Source organism: Taudactylus pleione, unplaced genomic scaffold, assembly GCF_031769625.1.
Source record: "Taudactylus pleione unplaced genomic scaffold, aTauple2 ptg000231l, whole genome shotgun sequence".
NCBI classification, from domain to species: Eukaryota; Metazoa; Chordata; class Amphibia; order Anura; family Myobatrachidae; genus Taudactylus; species Taudactylus pleione.
Window position 1 is genome coordinate 1,003,453 of NW_028284633.1, and position 24,193 is coordinate 1,027,645.

The window sequence follows — 24,193 nt, forward strand, 5'->3', positions numbered from 1 at the left end:
TTGGAATGCTTTGACCTTGTGTTGACTTTGTATACTGTACATTTCTTTTAAAATATGTTCCTGCGGAACTGACCTGCTACATTCAGGACCTCATTCAGAGTCGGTCGTTGCGGCCGCACGGTCGTACTCTACCGATGTTCGCTGAACTGCGCATGCGTATAGTTCGCAATGCGCGTGCGCAAACTAGCTGCTACGATCTGAAATTTCTCTCTCCTTGAACACAGCCAGGTCGGTAGTTTGAGTGACAGGATGAGGCGTTTGTGGGTGGTCACAGGGGAAGGTGCTTGAAAATGGGGGAGTGGAGATCCGAACGCAGGCGTGCCTAATTATGCGAACGGCGTTTTATGGGAGTGCATAATTAACAAAGTAGTGTCATGGCACACGTGACATGGGTGGTTTGTACACTGACATGATCGTAGTGCTTAAGAGAGGGTATGGTCAACCTTAAGCTCTACGACCAGTTCCGATGGTTCCCGATTGTCGCGATTAATCCTTATATGCCCGGAGATGACATGTAATGCGTACGAGAACGGGGCGTATTTTTTGTCTTACGGCCACATCCTCCCCTTGGTCGGCCAGCTAACGATCCGACCTTAAGGACGCAACATGCGAGTGCATCATTTGCATATCCGGCCCCTTTTCCCTTACGACCGTGCGGCCGCAACGACCGACTCTGAATGAGGTCCTCAGTGAATTCCAGTTCCCTAACAGTAGTTTATTGCTGATTTATAACTAAACACCGTAATTATAATGTCTGGCATATGTGTAATCACAGCAGTCAGACATGCTTCATGCTCAATGCAGGACTTTCTTTATTAGATAACAAGTAAATATTTCACACAAATAAATACTATAAAACAATATATATGGCACAGCGAGTCCTAGGAGCACACTATTGCTGGTCCTCGTATTTATCCTCCCCGGTCTGTGTCCTCCGCTCCGTCATAGGACTAATGGGGCATTTTGTACATGAAGCGCAGATTTAGCTTTGAAGCTGCAGCAATATTTGTGCACATTGAATATCTTCTAATAGGAACCTGCAATAGCCTAAAAATAAGAATCGTAAAAGAAGATTAACGTAATAAACTGAAGATGGAAAAAAGGGATCGATTAAAGAATTTTCATGCGCAAACATTATCTTATAAAACTATAAGTATACAGGTCTATAAACAGTCAGCCTGCCACCTATATAAAGTCTATTCTGCATTTTCATAATCAATAAGATTACAGCCTAATGCTGACATTTGACATATTGAAATTATGCATGACAACACTGAGAATGCCGACAATACTATTTCCTCTAACTCTAGGGGGTAAATTTACTAAAGTGAGAATTTTTAGAAGTGAGTTTTAAAAGTGATGTTGCCCATAGCAACCAATCAGATTCTATTTAACATTTACTTAGCACCTTCTAGAAAATAATAGCTAGAATCTGATTGGTTGCTATGGGCAACATCACTTCTAAAAGTCACTTCTAAAAACTCTCACTTTAGTAAATTTATCCCTAGCCCTCAAATGGTCATTTTGAAAAAGTCGACATTCCGAATGTCAACAAAGTAACTACATACTCTCCACCCTATCCTCCACCATATGTGTAAATACAAGACGTGTGTGCATGTTCTATGTATGTACCTTTTTCCTCCACACCACGGCAAGTACAATCAATCCGTACACGCCACTTTTGCACAGGACCATAATATAGGAAATCTTCCCCTGATTTATGGACATTCGGAATTTCTCTGGAAATAAAAACACACGTGTCAGACATCGGGCGCTGTAAACTGAATTAAGCAGCAAAAAGATTTATAGAAACACAAAGTTCTGCAGCAAAAAGATTTATACAAACACAAAGTTCTAATAAATCCCATTTGTCAGAATTCTGCCCTGAAAAATCTATAAAACAATAGTATACTGCGCTCTAATACTTATGTTGGGACATTAGTGTAACACAAACCGAGTTAAACATATAAAAATGTATTCAATAAATTAGTAAGACAAAGACATAAATCATAAAACTAAAACAATTGCACAGATATCTCTTATAATTTCTCGTAGAACAATTAGATAATCAAATTCACATTATGAGCATAGAATATTCCTAATGCATAAAAAAGGTATTCAAAAATAAAAAAGAGTTGCTCAGACTCTCTAAAAGTATTATTAAATAGGAGTAATAATTCCAATGTGCAGCAGCTATATCTTAGCAGTATAAAAGTCAAAAGTTACTGTTACCAGGGGATGTAGTCAGCTGACTCGCGGCCGCCGGTCTAAATGCCGACGCTGATACCCCGACAAGGGAGTTAAGATAGGCATCGAAATGCAGATGCCTATCTTACTCCCGACGCCGGAAAGCAGATCAACAGATCCCCGAAAGAGGTAAGTCCGGGGTACCTATCCTCTCATCTACAGGGGGGCAGGGTTAGGGTACTTAGCGGGGTTAGCATTAGGTTTTGGGGGGGGTAGGTTAGTGTTAGGCATCCCTAGGGGGGAGGGTTAGGGTCAGCCACCTCTGGGGGGGTTAGGTTTAGGCACTAAGGGGGGAGGGTTAGGTTTAGGCACGAACGAGGTGGACTTAGGACCTCATTCAGAGCTGCTCGCAAAAAGCGAGCGCTCGATCTGAATGAGGGCTGCCACTTTTTTTTTTAGCCGGCCTCCTGGCCACTCGCTAAGCTGTGGGTGACCACCCACAGCTTTTGCGAGCGGCCAGGTGATTGTCGCTATGGTCGCGACCATCGGGCTTGCGACAAGACCCTTGTGGTAGGGTCTCGTCTGCCGCAAACCCCAGTGAGCTTCCTGCTCTAATAGAGCAGGAAGCTCACTACTGACATCACGAGTGATGTCAGTAGGGCCGCCCACAAATGGCAGGCGTTCCTTCAGGAATGCCTCCGTTTGTCCAGCCACCCCCCCTCCCCGCCTACAAAACGGGGCGAGCTGTCGATGAACATTGACAGCCGCCCCATTTGTAGCGAGCCCCAGATCGAGTGAATTTCTCACTTGCTACGGGGTTGCGCACACGCGCGGCCCGCGTGGCACGTGCGCAGTGCCCCACCATCGGCCGCTTGCGAGCTCATAGCGCTTGCGAGTGGGTCTGAATGAGGCCCTTAGGTTCAGGAGGTTAGGGTGCGGGGTAGGGAGGGTTAGGGTACCAAAAGGGAGGGTAAGGGGGGGGTAAGTATACTTACCCGACCATCGGAATGCCGCTATCGGTATTCTGACAGGACGCATCCCGACAGCCGGCATATCATACCGATTCCGTTACCAGTAGCTAATTCCAGATTGTGGTTAATAGTATCCACATAGCTGATACTGCTGCAATTGGTATCTAGATGGTGGTTGCCTGGAGATTCTCTCGGCGTTTGTAGCTTAATACCAGCTCTCCCTTAGATGTTTAGATGCTGCTTCTCCTACAGGAACCTTTTCTGTGCATTAGGAATATTCTGTGCTCATAATGTGAATTTGATTATCTAATTTTTCTATGACAAATGATAAGAGATATATGTGCAATTGTTTTAGTTTATTCTTTTTATGATTTATGTCTTTGTCTTACTAATTGTTTAACATTGGATCATTTTTTATATATGTAACTCGGTCTGTGTTATGCTAATGTCACAACATAAGTATTAGAGCGCAGTATACTATTGTTTTGTTCTTGCAGGTGAGGTTGGCAATCACCTCTCTTACTGCTTACATAGCGTTGGGTATATTCTCTTTTATATTGAAGAATCTATAGCAGTAAATAGCAGCGGGCAATAGTATGGTATCCTAGCCGAAAATGTAACAGATTCATTAATCATTTTAGAGGTGAAGAAGAGAAATGTTTCTTGTCGCAACGTTCTGCATCTATTAGTCAGAGCCGCTTCCACATGTAACGTCCTTGCTGATACAAAGGTTTCCTTAGAATGACATTTCTAAGAGGCCATGACGCTGGTTGCACTGGTAACTAATTTGGTCATATGAAGGTAACACTTAGTACAACTAGTTGGCAGTTGGCCAGTAAACTGCTTATTTTAATGTTTATTAAGACTAATCCTCGGTCACTGAAGACTTTTCTTATAAAGTAGAGAAGGTGGAGGGGAAATCATTAGCTGCCCATAAATCTCTTGTGTGCGTCCATCTCCTGCCCTCGACCCAAGGGATGACAGGTGGAGGAGGCTTGTGTGCGTCCATCTCCTGCCCTCGGCCTCAGGGATGACAGGTGGAGGAGGCTTGTGTGCGTCCATCTCCTGCCCTCGGCCTCAGGGATGACAGGTGGAGGAGGCTTGTGTGTGTCCATCTCCTGCCCTTGTCCTCAGGGATGACAGGTGGAGGAGGCTTGTGTGGAGTCTAAAATGTCTGTAGTGCTTTAGAGCCTGACGTTTATTTTTCTTTTCCCTTCCATGACCACGTCGTTGAGTGTCTGGAACACAATACTGTCCTGTTTATATCATGTATGTACTTAGGGGTATATTTACTAAAGTGAGAGTTTGTTGAAGTGGAGATGATGCCCATAGCAACCAATCAGACTTGCACCTTCTAGAAGATAATAGCTAAAATCTGATTGGTTGCTATGGGCATCATCTCCACTTCTAAAAACTCTCACTTTAGTAAATGTACCCCTTAGAGTGATATCATAGTCTTAGATGTATTTATAATGCATAGAGAAAAGGCCTATGCAGTATAGTCATTGTGAGATGTAGCACTGCAGATTCTGCGTCCGTATCATTGCTACATGTAGGTGATACATTACTAGTAAACTTCCTCCGCTTAGAGTACTAGAAGCAACTTCTCCCATTTCTACTAATTGTCTACACAACCATCTGCTGCTATTGTCTGTATGATCAGCGAGGACACAGAGGTAAAATCGCAGGGACCATGGTGCAGTAAAGGTGCCCACACACTAGGTAAAGGTGCCCACACACTAGGCGATATTTTACACAATTCACCTGATTTCGAAGCATCGGAACGACAAATCGTGAGTGTCCACTGATGCCGATGCGCATACCCGCTGGTCGTACATCGCATCTTCAGATCTTGCCTGCTGCCGGTGAGATCTGCCAATCTCAGACGCTGTGGTCCAATAGATAGCTGTGCACGATAGATCTTAAGTCAGATAGGACACTTTTTAGCACCGTATCATGTCCAGGACTGCCGGAGAGCTGCCGGAGAGAGTCCAAGGGATATCGCACCGTGAGCACATCGCCTAGTGTGTAGGCACCTTAACTCATCTTTAGCCGACACAAGCAGGACGAGACTAGATCACCATAAACCTCATCACCTTAACGGTCTGTCTGCTCCTTCAGCTGCTACATCCTTCATATTAATGAATGTAAGACACAAAAATACATGATTTGTAAAGAACAGAGACGCATTTTGTACCCACCTTTAGAGACTCCACAATCTGCGAACAGAATAACAGAGATTGTGTTAATGCAGCCAGTCACCATGTTACCTAAGAAATCCAGTCAAGACTTCTGGACATTACACAAACCATATTACTTATTATACTGTACATTTCATTACATTGACTTCTCACGTCAGTGGCACTAGCAGGTGACCTTGTGATCAATTCATTGCAATAAATTAAGTGGGCATTACCTCTACCTCCATTTATTAAAGAGCATCCTGTAATGTATATATATTTTTTTTTTTAGCTAGTACTATATATATATATATATATATATATATATATACATACATATATACATACATACAGTATAGAGCACGCAGCTATTCTGAATTTGTTTTCTCCCCTCTTACTCCTAATCAGCTTGTGGGCTTTGATCAAACCTGTAAAGCACAACTAGATATGATGGCACTATATAAGTGAATGTTATTAATAATAATAATAATAATAATTAATAATAATAACAATAAGTAATATTAATAATAATAATAATAATAATAATAAATAATAACAATAAGTAATAATAATAATAATAATAATAAATAATAATAATAACAATAAGTAATAATAATAATAATGATAATAATAAATAATAATAATAACAATAAGTAATAATAATAATAATAAATAACAATAAGTAATAATAATAATAATAAATAACAATAATAACAATAATCTCTGCCATACTCTGTTGCTCTAGTTATCTAACTTTGCTGTTTATGCTCGAGTACCTTTTGCCAGGAATAAATACAATGAGAGTCACTACTCATTGGCAAGTAGGCTCCTCATCCTGTACAGATTTAGCCCATTTACAGACAAAACGCATTAGGTAATACAAATATACTATGTGTGTACTAATTCTCGTGGGGCCTTTGAGCACCTTTGGGTTCACTAGTGATTTAATTCTTGTAGTATGTATTATTAATGAGATCTCCCTCTGGTCCTCCTGACCTCACTCTGCTGCCCCTGGTTGCCATGCTGCCATTATTGTGGATGCTCCACCATTTGTGAGTCTCCCAGTCTATCCCCCCCCCATTCCCCATTGAGATGTGATGGAGACATCTGAGCATCTTGCTATCCAGTTACCTGCTTCTCCCTTTCTCTCATCGGAAACTTCCATCTGTCCGTCTATGAACCTGGCCACACACCTGAAGGTGGCCTCTGGATCGAAATATTCCGCCTTGGTCAAAGTGAGGCGTTTGTAGGTGGAATAGAAGCCATTGGAATTGTTCCATGCCTCAGGGTGGTAGATGTTCTCCCTGGGTTCTCCATTCACAAACCATTTTATGCGCACATGTTCCGGGTAGAAATCTGTCGCCACGCAGACCAGCGAGAGCAAGTTGTGGTCTCTGAGCTCCTTCCTGCTTGGGGGAAAGATTCTGATTTTGGGCCCCCTCTGGATCTTGTCTTTTTCTACAAGAGAGAGAGACAGGAAGAAAACATTGAAAATTCAGTACAGGCCCTGGCTGTGGCAGACAGAGCAGGACTAAGGGCGTATTTGTGGGCTCCATAGAAAAGCAGCCAGTATTTGCTCTGCATGCAAAAACAATAAATGCGTTTGCTCCCCTCTATTGCAACATGGTTTGTCCAGGTACAAGTTTACTTGCTCTTTCTTTACTCCAAATTCAGAAACAGGCCCTATCTCAGCTCGCTCTCACCCCCATCTCTCCCGTTTTATTATTACAGTTAACCTTAATCTGTTAAATTAGTATCATTCCCAGTTAGTCTAATTAGGGGGGGCCCTGATGCATTGTACACTACGTATCAGACTCACTGAGCAGGATGAGTTTCCTTTCTTGTATTCAAGAAGATGGGACATTGTTATTCTCAGCTAAACTGGCAGAGCCATAACTAGACTTTTTGGTGCCCTGTGCCAGAGAGAGCATTGGCACCACCCTCATTTTTGAAAGGGACATAATGCACCCAAAAAAGGGCCATGGCTTCATGGGGAAGGGCCAGGGAAGAGATAGGGGAGGCCAGGAGATGCTGGGGATAAATAGGGACATAATATAGTGCACCTGAGAGAGGGCCATGGCCTCATGGGGAAGGGCCAGGGAAGAGATAGGGGAGGCCAGGAGATGCTGGGGATAAATAGGGACATAATATAGTGCACCTGAGAGGGCCATGGCCTCATGGGGAAGGGCCAGGGAAGAGATAGAGGAGGCCAGGAGATGCTGGGGATAAATAGGGACATAATATAGTGCACCTGAGAGAGGGCCATGGCCTCATGGGGAAGGGCCAGGGAAGAGATAGAGGAGGCCAGGAGATGCCGGGGATAAATAGGGACATAATATAGTGAACCTGAGAGAGGGCCATGGCCTCATGGGGAAGGGCCAGGGAAGACATAGGGGAGGGCAGGAGATGCTGGGGATAGATAGGGACATAATATAGTGCACCTGAGAGAGGGCCATGGCCTCATGGGGAAGGGCCAGGGAAGAGATAGGGGAGGCCAGGAGATGCTGGGGATGAAATAAGAGGAAGCTACAAGCAAGAATGATAATAAACAGAAATTTGACAGGCCCAAACAGCGCCCCCTGACCTGTGGTGCCCTGTGCGATGGCACCGGCCGCACTAGCTACGGCCCTGTAAACTGGGACAGTTCCCAAGAGACAGAGAAGAAATCAACTGGAGGCCTGATCCGTCCTCACTTTACACCAAGGTTGGGGAACCTTTTTTCTGCAGAGGGCCATTTTGATATATATATGACATTATTTGCGGGCCCGGTGAAGTTACACAGGGGCAGGGCCACACTGTAAGGGCAGCGGTGTGACCATATGAAGCGTCCTAAGGACACTCCAGGTGACATTGCTGCATATATTATGGCTGCAGGGTGACATTTTAGGCACCCTGCTAGCCAGATGAAGCTAGCAGAAAAAAGCTCAGCGGGCCAGACCAAATGACTCCGCGGGCCTTATACGGCCCCCGGGCCTGAGGTTCCCCATCCCTGCTTTGCACTGATACTGTACCTCCGACAGGCTGAGCTATTATACCCCAGACCAGACCACAAAGGGTCCTGAGGAAGAAGTGATTTCCATGTATCACACCAAAATCCAGGCAAATAACAAAAAACATAGGGCCTGATTCAGAGCCGTTCGCTATTTGCGGTCGTTCGTTCAAAAACAAGGGGTGGCTATTCAAATGATCCGTTCGCAAATTGCAGTCTGTTCACACCTCTAAGTCTGAACGAGCGAGCAAAACATACGCTCGTTTATTTGATAAAAACGCCCCCTGGCCGCACGCACCATACGTCATGTCCGCTATTTATTAGATTAATCGAGTACATCGTACAGCGTATGAACTGCTCGCTATTCTTGTGGTTGGTGTTTTCAACCGCTATTTTGCGAGCAGTTCTGAGTTAAAAAAAACCAAGTGACGTGGTCAATGACGCTGCTTTGTTAATTATGCACTCCCTTAAAACGCCCGTTTTGACCTTTAAGCACGCCTGCGTTCGGATCTCCACTCCCCGTTTTCAAGCACCTTCCCCTGTTACCACCCACATACGCCTCATTCTGTCACTCAAAATAGCAGGCCCTCGCTATATTGCGTACCAACGATTTTCGGCCGCACTGACTGGTTCGCGCATGCGTACTAAAAACCGTATGCATGCGCGGATGTGCGAACATCGCTCGGAACGAGCGTACTGCCGCTAGCGAGTGGCTCTGAATGAGGGCCATATTCACAAAAATCCCCAGTGGGCCCGTCTTTGCTTTTGTCAGAAATCCATGATGGGGACATTAATCCCAATATACATGTTATTGAAAAAAAACTTCAAGTTCACTTCTACTAAGGGGTCAATCTAATTAGGTGCGAGCTGCGAGTTGCCATTTTCTCTGCGAATTCATTTTGCAATCCAGTTAGCACTGAACCAGTCAGAGTAAAGTCGCATTTTTCCATTCGCACCTCCCTGATGGTGAGAGATTGGAGGCAAAATCTTTATTTTAAGGTTAAAATGTCGGGACACCATGCAGAATACCTTGGACATCCCCCCCCTAATGACTAATTAGGCAATTGGACATTTCCAAATAGTTTAATTAGTCCTATGATTGCATGTCATTTTTTGGGGTCTAAAAAAATTACCTAAGATTACACCAAAAATCTACTTTTTCGATTGTTTGTGCACGCCAAATTTAATTTTAGTATTCTTTCAATTGAAAATTAATTGCTTTATAATTTTTTTTTGTTCAGAATTTTTTATTTTATTTAAAGTACCCTCAAAATACCCCAAAAATCACCTTTTTTCCTACTTTTTTTTTTTTTACATTGTTTGTTTAATTCATTTGAAATTAAATGAAAAAGTTTTGCTTTTTAGTATATTTTTAAAAAAGCCCAAATCACCCATTTGACACCACTTCAGTACTTTCCTTATGCCCACTAACAGCCGTCTATACGTTCCTGCTAACGGAATGATCACATTTGGGGGGTCCAGGATGGTCTCCCCACTTTTATCATGCACTTCTCTCACATCGCATTTGTCAGTCAATTTGCAAACCTCCGCTGCGAGTACCGCAAATAGGCATTTTTTATTGGTTTGGAGTGCGCGCATTCGGGCGAAGCCTGCGAGTTTCATGAAACAAACTCACAATTCGCACCTAATTGGATTGACCCCTAAGTTCTAACTGGTTTAGTACAACATACAGATGATAATGGGGAGAAGCAACAACAAAGAAAAAAATAAAACAAACAAAAAATCTAGATAACAGAACTGCCTATGGTACAGAGCAATGCAAAGTCTTGTAGTGTTTCCTAGAAGAACATTTAAACTGTTCTACAATATGTTTTACTTTGGAAATAAACACGTAATATCATACACAAAATCATGTGTTATATCTATATACAGTACTTTGTTAATATGTAGCTATAATTATAATATGACAAATGTTAGTACAATGCTCTGACATGAATTTATTGTAATATTTCTTACTGGATACACTTTTCTGCAGTCAGAGAGAGTAGTTCTTTATAGAGCAACATGTTAGCACCATATACGGAGATATAATAATAATTCAGACACAGTAGGAAGATAATACAGTAACATCTGTTTTGCTGGTTTAAATAAATACTATGAGGGCATTTTCGTTCTACTTAACAGCATTAAAATCACCTATTGTGTCCTCCTGAGATATGATCGCAGGAACGTTCTGTATTTCCTCATTACTGTACATTGTGCTCAGACATTGTGATTATCAGCAAATTATCTTCCAAGTGTAATGCAGACAGATTACCCCTCTTTTGCAGCAATGTTTACTTAAAGACAATATTTCCCAGTCTATTGCTGATCCCATGAGCTGACAATTAATTTACATGCAAAGAACCATATAAAGCATTATGGAAACAAAATTCCAATGATCTCACCAATGACTGAAAGTATCGTCCCCTCTCCAAACTCCTGCTTGTTTCCAGCATTCACAGCCGTATACTGGTGTATAAAAACCCTGCCCAGTGTTACCCCTTAGTCTCTGACATGACACAGACTTACCCAGCACTCTGACAGTAGTCCCACTTCCAAAATAGACAGTGGAGCCAGACACAGTGGGGGAGCCTAGGCATGAAACCTCAGTGGGGCCCTATAACACTCAGCGGGGCCCTACAGCACTCAGCGGGGCCCTAAAGCACCCTAACACACGATGGTCAGCACTGGACAGCGCCTGGATTCCTAGTCAGCACATTCAGCAGAGCTAATACTGTAGTGTAAGAGGGGGAATGACTGACAGTTGTTACATCTTATCTACAGAGACATATAGTACTAGTATGGGAGCATATATTTGTAAAGCCCTTGCATTAATCTGTATTATGGTGCTGTCCCGCTACCCACAATAATACACTGTACTTCAAAAACAGCACTTTTCAATCATCCAACGTACAGTATCTGATCTAATCTACGTACAGTATCTGATCTAATCTACGTACAGTGTCTGATCTAATCTACGTACAGTATCTGATCTAATCTACGTACAGTATCTGATCTAATCTACGTACAGTGTCTGATCTAATCTACGTACAGTATCTGATCTAAAGTTCTGTGATTCCTTTCCTACACAACTATATAATAATCTAATGTGCGGTGATTCCTTTCCTACACAACTATATAATAATCTAATGTGCTCTGCTTCCATCATACACTAGTATATAATAATCTAATGTGCTGTTATTCCATCATACACAGCTATATAATAATCTAAAGTTCTGTGATTCCTTTCCTACACAACTATATAATAATCTAATGTGCTGTGATTCCTTTCCTACACAACTATATAATAATCTAATGTGCTCTGCTTCCATCATACACTAGTATATAATAATCTAATGTGCTGTGCTTCCATCATACACAGCTATATAATAATCTAATGTGCTCTGCTTCCATCATACACTAGTATATAATAATCTAATGTGCTGTGCTTCCATCATACACAGCTATATAATAATCTAATGTGCTCTGCTTCCATCATACACTAGTATATAATAATCTAATGTGCTGTGCTTCCATCATACACAGCTATATAATAATCTAATGTGCTCTGCTTCCATCATACACAACTATATAATAATCTAATGTGCTGTGCTTCCATCATACACAACTATATAATAATCTAATGTGCTGTGCTTCCATCATACACAACTATATAATAATCTAATGTGCTCTGCTTCCATCATACACAGCTATATAATAATCTAATGTGCTCTGCTTCCATCATACACAGCTATATAATAATCTAATGTGCTGTGCTTCCATCATACACAACTATATAATAATCTAATGTGCTGTGCTTCCATCATACACAGCTATATAATAATCTAATGTGCTCTGCTTCCATCATACACAGCTATATAATAATCTAATGTGCTCTGCTTCCATCATACACAGCTATATAATAATCTAATGTGCTGTGCTTCCATCATACACAACTATATAATAATCTAATGTGCTCTGCTTCCATCATACACAACTATATAATAATCTAATGTGCTGTGCTTCCATCATACACAGCTATATAATAATCTAATGTGCTGTGCTTCCATCATACACAACTATATAATAATCTAATGTGCTGTGCTTCCATCATACACAACTATATAATAATCTAATGTGCTGTGCTTCCATCATACACAACTATATAATAATCTAATGTGCTGTGCTTCCATCATACACAACTATATAATAATCTAATGTACTGTGCTTCCATCATACACAACTATATAATAATCTAATGTGCTGTGCTTCCATCATACACAGCTATATAATAATCTAATGTGCTGTGCTTCCATCATACACAACTATATAATAATCTAATGTGCTGTGCTTCCATCATACACAGCTATATAATAATCTAATGTGCTGTGCTTCCATCATACACAGCTATATAATAATCTAATGTGCTGTGCTTCCATCATACACAACTATATAATAATCTAATGTGCTCTGCTTCCATCATACACAGCTATATAATAATCTAATGTGCTCTGCTTCCATCATACACAGCTATATAATAATCTAATGTGCTCTGCTTCCATCATACACAGCTATATAATACACATGATGCTAATGATCAGTTCTCGCTCTCTAATCAATATATGTCCCTACATAGTACATTGTAATCAAAACTCTCTCCTCATTGTACTAATGAATGGAAAATAAATAGATTTTTATATATATATATGTTTGTTACTTAGCCATTAGTTATGTTCCCTATAACCATTTCGATTGTTAGCTCTTCAGGGCAGAGAGCGCAGCCATAATATTTTTCTCTTGTGATTATTTTATCTCCAATATTGTTATAATGATGGAAGTAGATTTAATATGATTTATTATTACAGCTAAGCTGGACAAACTGTAACATAGATAATATTATATACTTGTCATTATATTATATTGTCAGCTATCCGCCATTCCTGGGACTGTCCAGGGGAAAATAAAGCCCAGTTCACAAATATAATTATTATTATGATAAATCAAATTGAATTGTACAAGAAATCTATCATTGTACACGTGTACCTTTCAGTGCACATTATTACCTGAATTTTATTAACTATCAAATCTCATAACTACTCTACTTACTAATTAGACATTTGTAGCCTTTGCTATTGGCAGAAGAGATTTCAGTGTAGTTATTGTTAGTTAATTATAATAGTAACTATTCTAAACACGTTCACAACCTTGTTTACTAACATTTATCATTGTTATGATCAGTATGAGCCGGTTTAGCACTGAATTTTCTCATACTGTCTATTGGACTTGTGTATGTACACAAAACGGTATATCTGTTACATAAACATAAAAAACTATACCACACAACATTACATTACACCAAACTATACCACACTACACTACATCATACTACACCAAGCTATACCACACTACACTACACCACATTACACCAAACTATACCACACTACAACATACTATACTACACCAAACTATACCACACTACCCTACATCATACTACACCAAACTATACCACAGTACACTACACCAAACTACACTACACCACACAACATTACACCATACCACATTACACCAAACTGTACCACACTACATTACACTACATCATGCTACACCAAACTATACCACACTACACTATGCCAAACTATACCACACAACATTACACCACACCACATTACACCAAACTATACCACACTACACTATGCCAAACTATACCACACAACATTACACCACACCACATTACACCAAACTATACCACACTACATTACACCATACAACATACTATACTACACCAAACTATGCCACACTACACCAAACTATACCACACTACACCAAACTATAACACACTACACTACATCATACTACACCAAACTATACCACAGTACACTACGCCAAACTATACCACATTACACTATACTACACCAAACTACTCCACACTACACTATACTACACTAAACCAAACTACTCCACACCACACTATATTAAACCACAACATTCTACACCACACTAAACTATACTACACTATAGTACACCAGATTAAACCATACTACTACACCAAACTACTCCACACTACACTACACTTCCATCACACTATATTACACCATACTACACTACACTATACTACACCATACACCACACTACTCCACACTATATTACACCACACTACACTACACTATAGTACACCATACTACTTCACCAAACTACTCCACACTATATTACACCACACTACACTACACTATAGTACACCATATTACACCATACTATTACACCAAACTACACCACACTACACTACACCATACTATTACACCAAACTACTCCACACTATATTACAGCACACTACACTATACTTCTTATAACACTTTATATTACACCATACTACACTATAGTACACCATACTACTTCACCAAACTACTCCACACTATATTACACCACACTACACTATAGCACACCATATTACACCATACTATTACACCAAACTACACCACACTATAGTACACCATACTATTACACCAAACTACTCCACACTATATTACAGCACACTACACTATACTTCTTATAACACTTTATATTACACCATACTACACCATACTACACTACGCTACACTATATTACACCACACTACACTATAGTACACCATATTACACCATACTACTTCACCAAACTACTCCACACTATATTACACCACACTACACTACACTATAGTACACCATATTACACCATACTATTACAGCAAACTACTCCACACTATATTACAGCACACTACACTATACTTCTTATAACACTTTATATTACATCATACTACACTATACACCACACTACACCATACTATATTACATCACACTACACTATACTACACCAAACTACACTATACTACACCATACACCATACTACACCACACTACACTATACTACACCATACACCACACTACACTACGCTACACTAAACTACACCACACTATATTACACCACACTACACTATAGTACACCATATTACACCAAACTACTCCACACTATATTACACCACACTACACCACATTATATTACATCACACTACACTACACCATACTACACCACACTACACTATACTACACCATACACCACACTACACTACGCTACACTAAACTACACCACACTATATTACACCACACTACACTATAGTACACCATATTACACCAAACTACTCCACACTATATTACACCACACTACACTATACTACACCATACAAACACCCTCCCTCCGACCAGAACAGCATCTACACTAACTATGAAACACTATACATAACCCCCCATGTATATTTCTCTTTGCTGGTGGCAGATAGACCTTAAAACAAACTACATCTGATGACTTAATGAAACCTATATTGAATAAAAAAACATCTCATATGGTGAAATAAGTCAGCGACATTTATTTAACAACTCACCCAACACAGCCAGAATGGTGCCACTTCCAAAGTATTGTCTCTCTGCATTCACAGCCACAAACTACTGTACTAAATCCCCCATCCTACCCCCACGTGTACAACAAGTAATCTATAATCATATGTATTAAGTGGTAACAATGAGCGATAATAAAGAGTAACTTACCAAGGACTGACAGTACTGTACCCCCTCCAAATTCAAGCTTACTAGCAGTATTCACAGCCACACACTCATGTCTAAAAACTCACCCACTTACCCAGAACACTGACAGTGGTCCCAGCGCCAAAGTGGGCAGCAGAGGTTCCAGCACAGTGGGTGAGCCCCATCAGAAAACATCTCCACTGTCTGACTTACTCCAGAGATGAAAATGTACTAAAGACTATGTAGTAACTCTGTTTCCAGTATTCATCTCAGGACCGTGCACTAATGACACTACATCCCGACTAGCTTACTGGGACATCTTGCCAGCTCTATGGCACTATCACCAAGACTGTTATATGGATATAATGCAGTTCTCTATCCTAGTATAAGGGGATCATCATTTACTGTCAGTAACACCTGGCAGACAAGGCACCCTGGGCATCAGTAGACTGTTTTGCAGCACCCACACATTTCGCCTATAGGAAAAAAGCCTAAAACTCAGCAGGGGGTTATTGTAAAGGGATTATATCAATTTGTACCATGGTGCTCCCACTGCTCACAATGTTATGCTCTACTACAAAAACAATATTTCCTAAACCCCACACAAAGTCCCTCACTCTAATCTCTAATAGTGACATGTATATTACATATATAGCTTCCTTATATATCTGTATATATCTAATAGTGACATGTATATTGCATATATAGCTTCCTTATATATCTGTATATATCTAATAGTGACATGTATATTGCATACTGTATATAGCTTCCTTATATATCTGTATATATCTAATAGTGACATGTATATTGCATATATAGCTTCCTTATATATCTGTATATATCTAATAGTGACATGTATATTGCATATATAGCTTCCTTATATATCTGTATCCGTCTAATGGTGACATGTATATTACATATATAGCTTCCTTATATATCTGTATATATCTAATAGTGACATGTATATTGCATATATAGCTTCCTTATATATCTGTATCCATCTAATAGTGACATGTATATTGCATATATAGCTTCCTTATATATCTGTATATATCTAATAGTGACATGTATATTGCATATATAGCTTCCTTATATATCTGTATCCATCTAATAGTGACATGTATATTGCCTATATAGCTTCCTTATATATCTGTATATATCTAATAGTGACATGTATATTGCATATATAGCTTCCTTATATATCTGTATATATCTAATAGTGACATGTATATTGCATATATAGCTTCCTTATATATCTGTATATATCTAATAGTGACATGTATATTGCATATATAGCTTCCTTATATATCTGTATCTGTCTAATAGTGACATGTATATTACATATATAGCTTCCTTATATATCTGTATCTGTCTAATAGTGACATGTATATTACATATATAGCTTCCTTATATATCTGTATATATCTAATAGTGACATGTATATTGCATATATAGCTTCCTTATATATCTGTATCTGTCTAATAGTGACATGTATATTACATATATAGCTTCCTTATATATCTGTATCTGTCTAATAGTGACATGTATATTACATATATAGCTTCCTTATATATCTGTATATATCTAATAGTGACATGTATATTGCATATATAGCTTCCTTATATATCTGTATCTGTCTAATAGTGACATGTATATTGCATATATAGCTTCCTTATATATCTGTATCTGTCTAATAGTGACATGTATATTACATATATAGCTTCCTTATATATCTGTATCCATCTAATAGTGACATGTATATTACATATATAGCTTCCTTATATATCTGTATATATCTAATAGTGACATGTATATTGCATATATAGCTTCCTTATATATCTGTATATATCTAATAGTGACATGTATATTACATATATAGCTTCCTTATATATCTGTATATATCTAATAGTGACATGTATATTACATATATAGCTTCCTTATATATCTGTATATATCTAATAGTGACATGTATATTACATATATAGCTTCCTTATATATCTGTATATATCTAATAGTGACATGTATATTGCATATATAGCTTCCTTATATATCTGTATCCGTCTAATAGTGACATGTATATTGCATATATAGCTTCCTTATATATCTGTATCCGTCTAATAGTGACATGTATATTACATATATAGCTTCCTTATATATCTGTATATATCTAATAGTGACATGTATATTACATATATAGCTTCCTTATATATCTGTATCTGTCTAATAGTGACATGTATATTACATATATAGCTTCCTTATATATCTGTATCCGTCTAATAGTGACATGTATATTACATATATAGCTTCCTTATATATCTGTATATATCTAATAGTGACATGTATATTACATATATAGCTTCCTTATATATCTGTATATATCTAATAGTGACATGTATATTACATATATAGCTTCCTTATATATCTGTATCTGTCTAATAGTGACATGTATATTACATATATAGCTTCCTTATATATCTGTATCTGTCTAATAGTGACATGTATATTACATATATAGCTTCCTTATATATCTGTATATATCTAATAGTGACATGTATATTACATATATAGCTTCCTTATATATCTGTATCCATCTAATAGTGACATGTATATTACATATATAGCTTCCTTATATATCTGTATATATCTAATAGTGACATGTATATTACATATATAGCTTCCTTATATATCTGTATATATCTAATAGTGACATGTATATTACATATATAGCTTCCTTATATATCTGTATCTGTCTAATAGTGACATGTATATTACATATATAGCTTCCTTATATATCTGTATCTGTCTAATAGTGACATGTATATTACATATATAGCTTCCTTATATATCTGTATATATCTAATAGTGACATGTATATTACATATATAGCTTCCTTATATATCTGTATCCATCTAATAGTGACATGTATATTACATATATAGCTTCCTTATATATCTGTATATATCTAATAGTGACATGTATATTACATATATAGCTTCCTTATATATCTGTATATATCTAATAGTGACATGTATATTACATATATAGCTTCCTTATATATCTGTATCTGTCTAATAGTGACATGTATATTACATATATAGCTTCCTTATATATCTGTATCTGTCTAATAGTGACATGTATATTACATATATAGCTTCCTTATATATCTGTATATATCTAATAGTGACATGTATATTACATATATAGCTTCCTTATATATCTGTATCCATCTAATAGTGACATGTATATTACATATATAGCTTCCTTATATATCTGTATATATCTAATAGTGACATGTATATTACATATATAGCTTCCTTATATATCTGTATATATCTAATAGTGACATGTATATTACATATATAGCTTCCTTATATATCTGTATCTGTCTAATAGTGACATGTATATTACATATATAGCTTCCTTATATATCTGTATCCGTCTAATAGTGACATGTATATTACATATATAGCTTCCTTATATATCTGTATATATCTAATAGTGACATGTATATTACATATATAGCTTCCTTATATATCTGTATATATCTAATAGTGACATGTATATTACATATATAGCTTCCTTATATATCTGTATTTGTCTAATAGTGACATGTATATTACATATATAGCTTCCTTATATATCTGTATCTGTCTAATAGTGACATGTATATTACATATATAGCTTCCTTATATATCTGTATATATCTAATAGTGACATGTATATTACATATATAGCTTCCTTATATATCTGTATCCATCTAATAGTGACATGTATATTACATATATAGCTTCCTTATATATCTGTATATATCTAATAGTGACATGTATATTACATATATAGCTTCCTTATATATCTGTATATATCTAATAGTGACATGTATATTACATATATAGCTTCCTTATATATCTGTATCTGTCTAATAGTGACATTTATATTACATATATAGCTTCCTTATATATCTGTATCTGTCTAATAGTGACATGTATATTACATATATAGCTTCCTTATATATCTGTATATATCTAATAGTGACATGTATATTACATATATAGCTTCCTTATATATCTGTATCCATCTAATAGTGACATGTATATTACATATATAGCTTCCTTATATATCTGTATATATCTAATAGTGACATGTATATTACATATATAGCTTCCTTATATATCTGTATATATCTAATAGTGACATGTATATTACATATATAGCTTCCTTATATATCTGTATCTGTCTAATAGTGACATGTATATTACATATATAGCTTCCTTATATATCTGTATCTGTCTAATAGTGACATGTATATTACATATATAGCTTCCTTATATATCTGTATATATCTAATAGTGACATGTATATTACATATATAGCTTCCTTATATATCTGTATCCATCTAATAGTGACATGTATATTACATATATAGCTTCCTTATATATCTGTATATATCTAATAGTGACATGTATATTACATATATAGCTTCCTTATATATCTGTATATATCTAATAGTGACATGTATATTACATATATAGCTTCCTTATATATCTGTATCTGTCTAATAGTGACATGTATATTACATATATAGCTTCCTTATATATCTGTATCTGTCTAATAGTGACATGTATATTACATATATAGCTTCCTTATATATCTGTATATATCTAATAGTGACATGTATATTACATATATAGCTTCCTTATATATCTGTATCCATCTAATAGTGACATGTATATTACATATATAGCTTCCTTATATATCTGTATATATCTAATAGTGACATGTATATTACATATATAGCTTCCTTATATATCTGTATATATCTAATAGTGACATGTATATTACATATATAGCTTCCTTATATATCTGTATCCGTCTAATAGTGACATGTATATTACATATATAGCTTCCTTATATATCTGTATCCGTCTAATAGTGACATGTATATTACATATATAGCTTCCTTATATATCTGTATATATCTAATAGTGACATGTATATTACATATATAGCTTCCTTATATATCTGTATATATCTAATAGTGACATGTATATTACATATATAGCTTCCTTATATATCTGTATCTGTCTAATAGTGACATGTATATTACATATATAGCTTCCTTATATATCTGTATCTGTCTAATAGTGACATGTATATTACATATATAGCTTCCTTATATATCTGTATATATCTAATAGTGACATGTATATTACATATATAGCTTCCTTATATATCTGTATCCATCTAATAGTGACATGTATATTACATATATAGCTTCCTTATATATCTAATAGTGACATGTATATTACATATATAGCTTCCTTATATATCTGTATATATCTAATAGTGACATGTATATTACATATATAGCTTCCTTATATATCTGTATCTGTCTAATAGTGACATGTATATTACATATATAGCTTCCTTATATATCTGTATCTGTCTAATAGTGACATGTATATTACATATATAGCTTCCTTATATATCTGTATATATCTAATAGTGACATGTATATTACATATATAGCTTCCTTATATATCTGTATCCATCTAATAGTGACATGTATATTACATATATAGCTTCCTTATATATCTGTATATATCTAATAGTGACATGTATATTACATATATAGCTTCCTTATATATCTGTATATATCTAATAGTGACATGTATATTACATATATAGCTTCCTTATATATCTGTATCTGTCTAATAGTGACATGTATATTACATATATAGCTTCCTTATATATCTGTATCTGTCTAATAGTGACATGTATATTACATATATAGCTTCCTTATATATCTGTATATATCTAATAGTGACATGTATATTACATATATAGCTTCCTTATATATCTGTATCCATCTAATAGTGACATGTATATTACATATATAGCTTCCTTATATATCTGTATATATCTAATAGTGACATGTATATTACATATATAGCTTCCTTATATATCTGTATATATCTAATAGTGACATGTATATTACATATATAGCTTCCTTATATATCTGTATCTGTCTAATAGTGACATGTATATTACATATATAGCTTCCTTATATATCTGTATCCGTCTAATAGTGACATGTATATTACATATATAGCTTCCTTATATATCTGTATATATCTAATAGTGACATGTATATTACATATATAGCTTCCTTATATATCTGTATATATCTAATAGTGACATGTATATTACATATATAGCTTCCTTATATATCTGTATCTGTCTAATAGTGACATGTATATTACATATATAGCTTCCTTATATATCTGTATCTGTCTAATAGTGACATGTATATTACATATATAGCTTCCTTATATATCTGTATATATCTAATAGTGACATGTATATTACATATATAGCTTCCTTATATATCTGTATCCATCTAATAGTGACATGTATATTACATATATAGCTTCCTTATATATCTGTATATATCTAATAGTGACATGTATATTACATATATAGCTTCCTTATATATCTGTATATATCTAATAGTGACATGTATATTACATATATAGCTTCCTTATATATCTGTATCTGTCTAATAGTGACATGTATATTACATATATAGCTTCCTTATATATCTGTATCTGTCTAATAGTGACATGTATATTACATATATAGCTTCCTTATATATCTGTATATATCTAATAGTGACATGTATATTACATATATAGCTTCCTTATATATCTGTATCCATCTAATAGTGACATGTATATTACATATATAGCTTCCTTATATATCTGTATATATCTAATAGTGACATGTATATTACATATATAGCTTCCTTATATATCTGTATATATCTAATAGTGACATGTATATTACATATATAGCTTCCTTATATATCTGTATCTGTCTAATAGTGACATGTATATTACATATATAGCTTCCTTATATATCTGTATCTGTCTAATAGTGACATGTATATTACATATATAGCTTCCTTATATATCTGTATATATCTAATAGTGACATGTATATTACATATATAGCTTCCTTATATATCTGTATCCATCTAATAGTGACATGTATATTACATATATAGCTTCCTTATATATCTGTATATATCTAATAGTGACATGTATATTACATATATAGCTTCCTTATATATCTGTATATATCTAATAGTGACATGTATATTACATATATAGCTTCCTTATATATCTGTATCTGTCTAATAGTGACATGTATATTACATATATAGCTTCCTTATATATCTGTATCTGTCTAATAGTGACATGTATATTACATATATAGCTTCCTTATATATCTGTATATATCTAATAGTGACATGTATATTACATATATAGCTTCCTTATATATCTGTATCCATCTAATAGTGACATGTATATTACATATATAGCTTCCTTATATATCTGTATATATCTAATAGTGACATGTATATTGCATATATAGCTTCCTTATATATCTGTATATATCTAATAGTGACATGTATATTGCATACTGTATATAGCTTCCTTATATATCTGTATCCGTCTAATGGTGACATGTATATTACATATATAGCTTCCTTATATATCTGTATCCATCTAATAGTGACATGTATATTACATATATAGCTTCCTTATATATCTGTATATATCTAATAGTGACATGTATATTACATATATAGCTTCCTTATATATCTGTATCCATCTAATAGTGACATGTATATTACATATATAGCTTCCTTATATATCTGTATCCATCTAATAGTGACATGTATATTACATATATAGCTTCCTTATATATCTGTATATATCTAATAGTGACATGTATATTACATATATAGCTTCCTTATATATCTGTATATATCTAATAGTGACATGTATATTACATATATAGCTTCCTTATATATCTGTATATATCTAATAGTGACATGTATATTACATATATAGCTTCCTTATATATCTGTATCCATCTAATAGTGACATGTATATTACATATATAGCTTCCTTATATATCTGTATCCATCTAATAGTGACATGTATATTACATATATAGCTTCCTTATATATCTGTATATATCTAATAGTGACATGTATATTACATATATAGCTTCCTTATATATCTGTATATATCTAATAGTGACATGTATATTACATATATAGCTTCCTTATATATCTGTATCTGTCTAATAGTGACATGTATATTACATATATAGCTTCCTTATATATCTGTATCCATCTAATAGTGACATGTATATTACATATATAGCTTCCTTATATATCTGTATATATCTAATAGTGACATGTATATTACATATATAGCTTCCTTATATATCTGTATATATCTAA

The 24,193-nt window shown here is 35.7% G+C and overlaps 1 gene segment (V, D, J or C); it reads right to left on the bottom strand.

The window, feature by feature from the left end:
- Window positions 1-799: 799 nt before the first annotated feature.
- The window catches only part of LOC148516903 (T-cell receptor beta-1 chain C region-like), a 28,906-nt gene continuing 5,512 nt past the window's right edge, over window positions 800-24,193 (bottom strand). Inside the window, 4 exon segments of the C gene segment in view lie at window positions 800-1,047; window positions 1,633-1,739; window positions 5,360-5,377; window positions 6,470-6,796. Of these exon segments, the coding sequence occupies window positions 1,027-1,047; window positions 1,633-1,739; window positions 5,360-5,377; window positions 6,470-6,796 (473 nt within the window).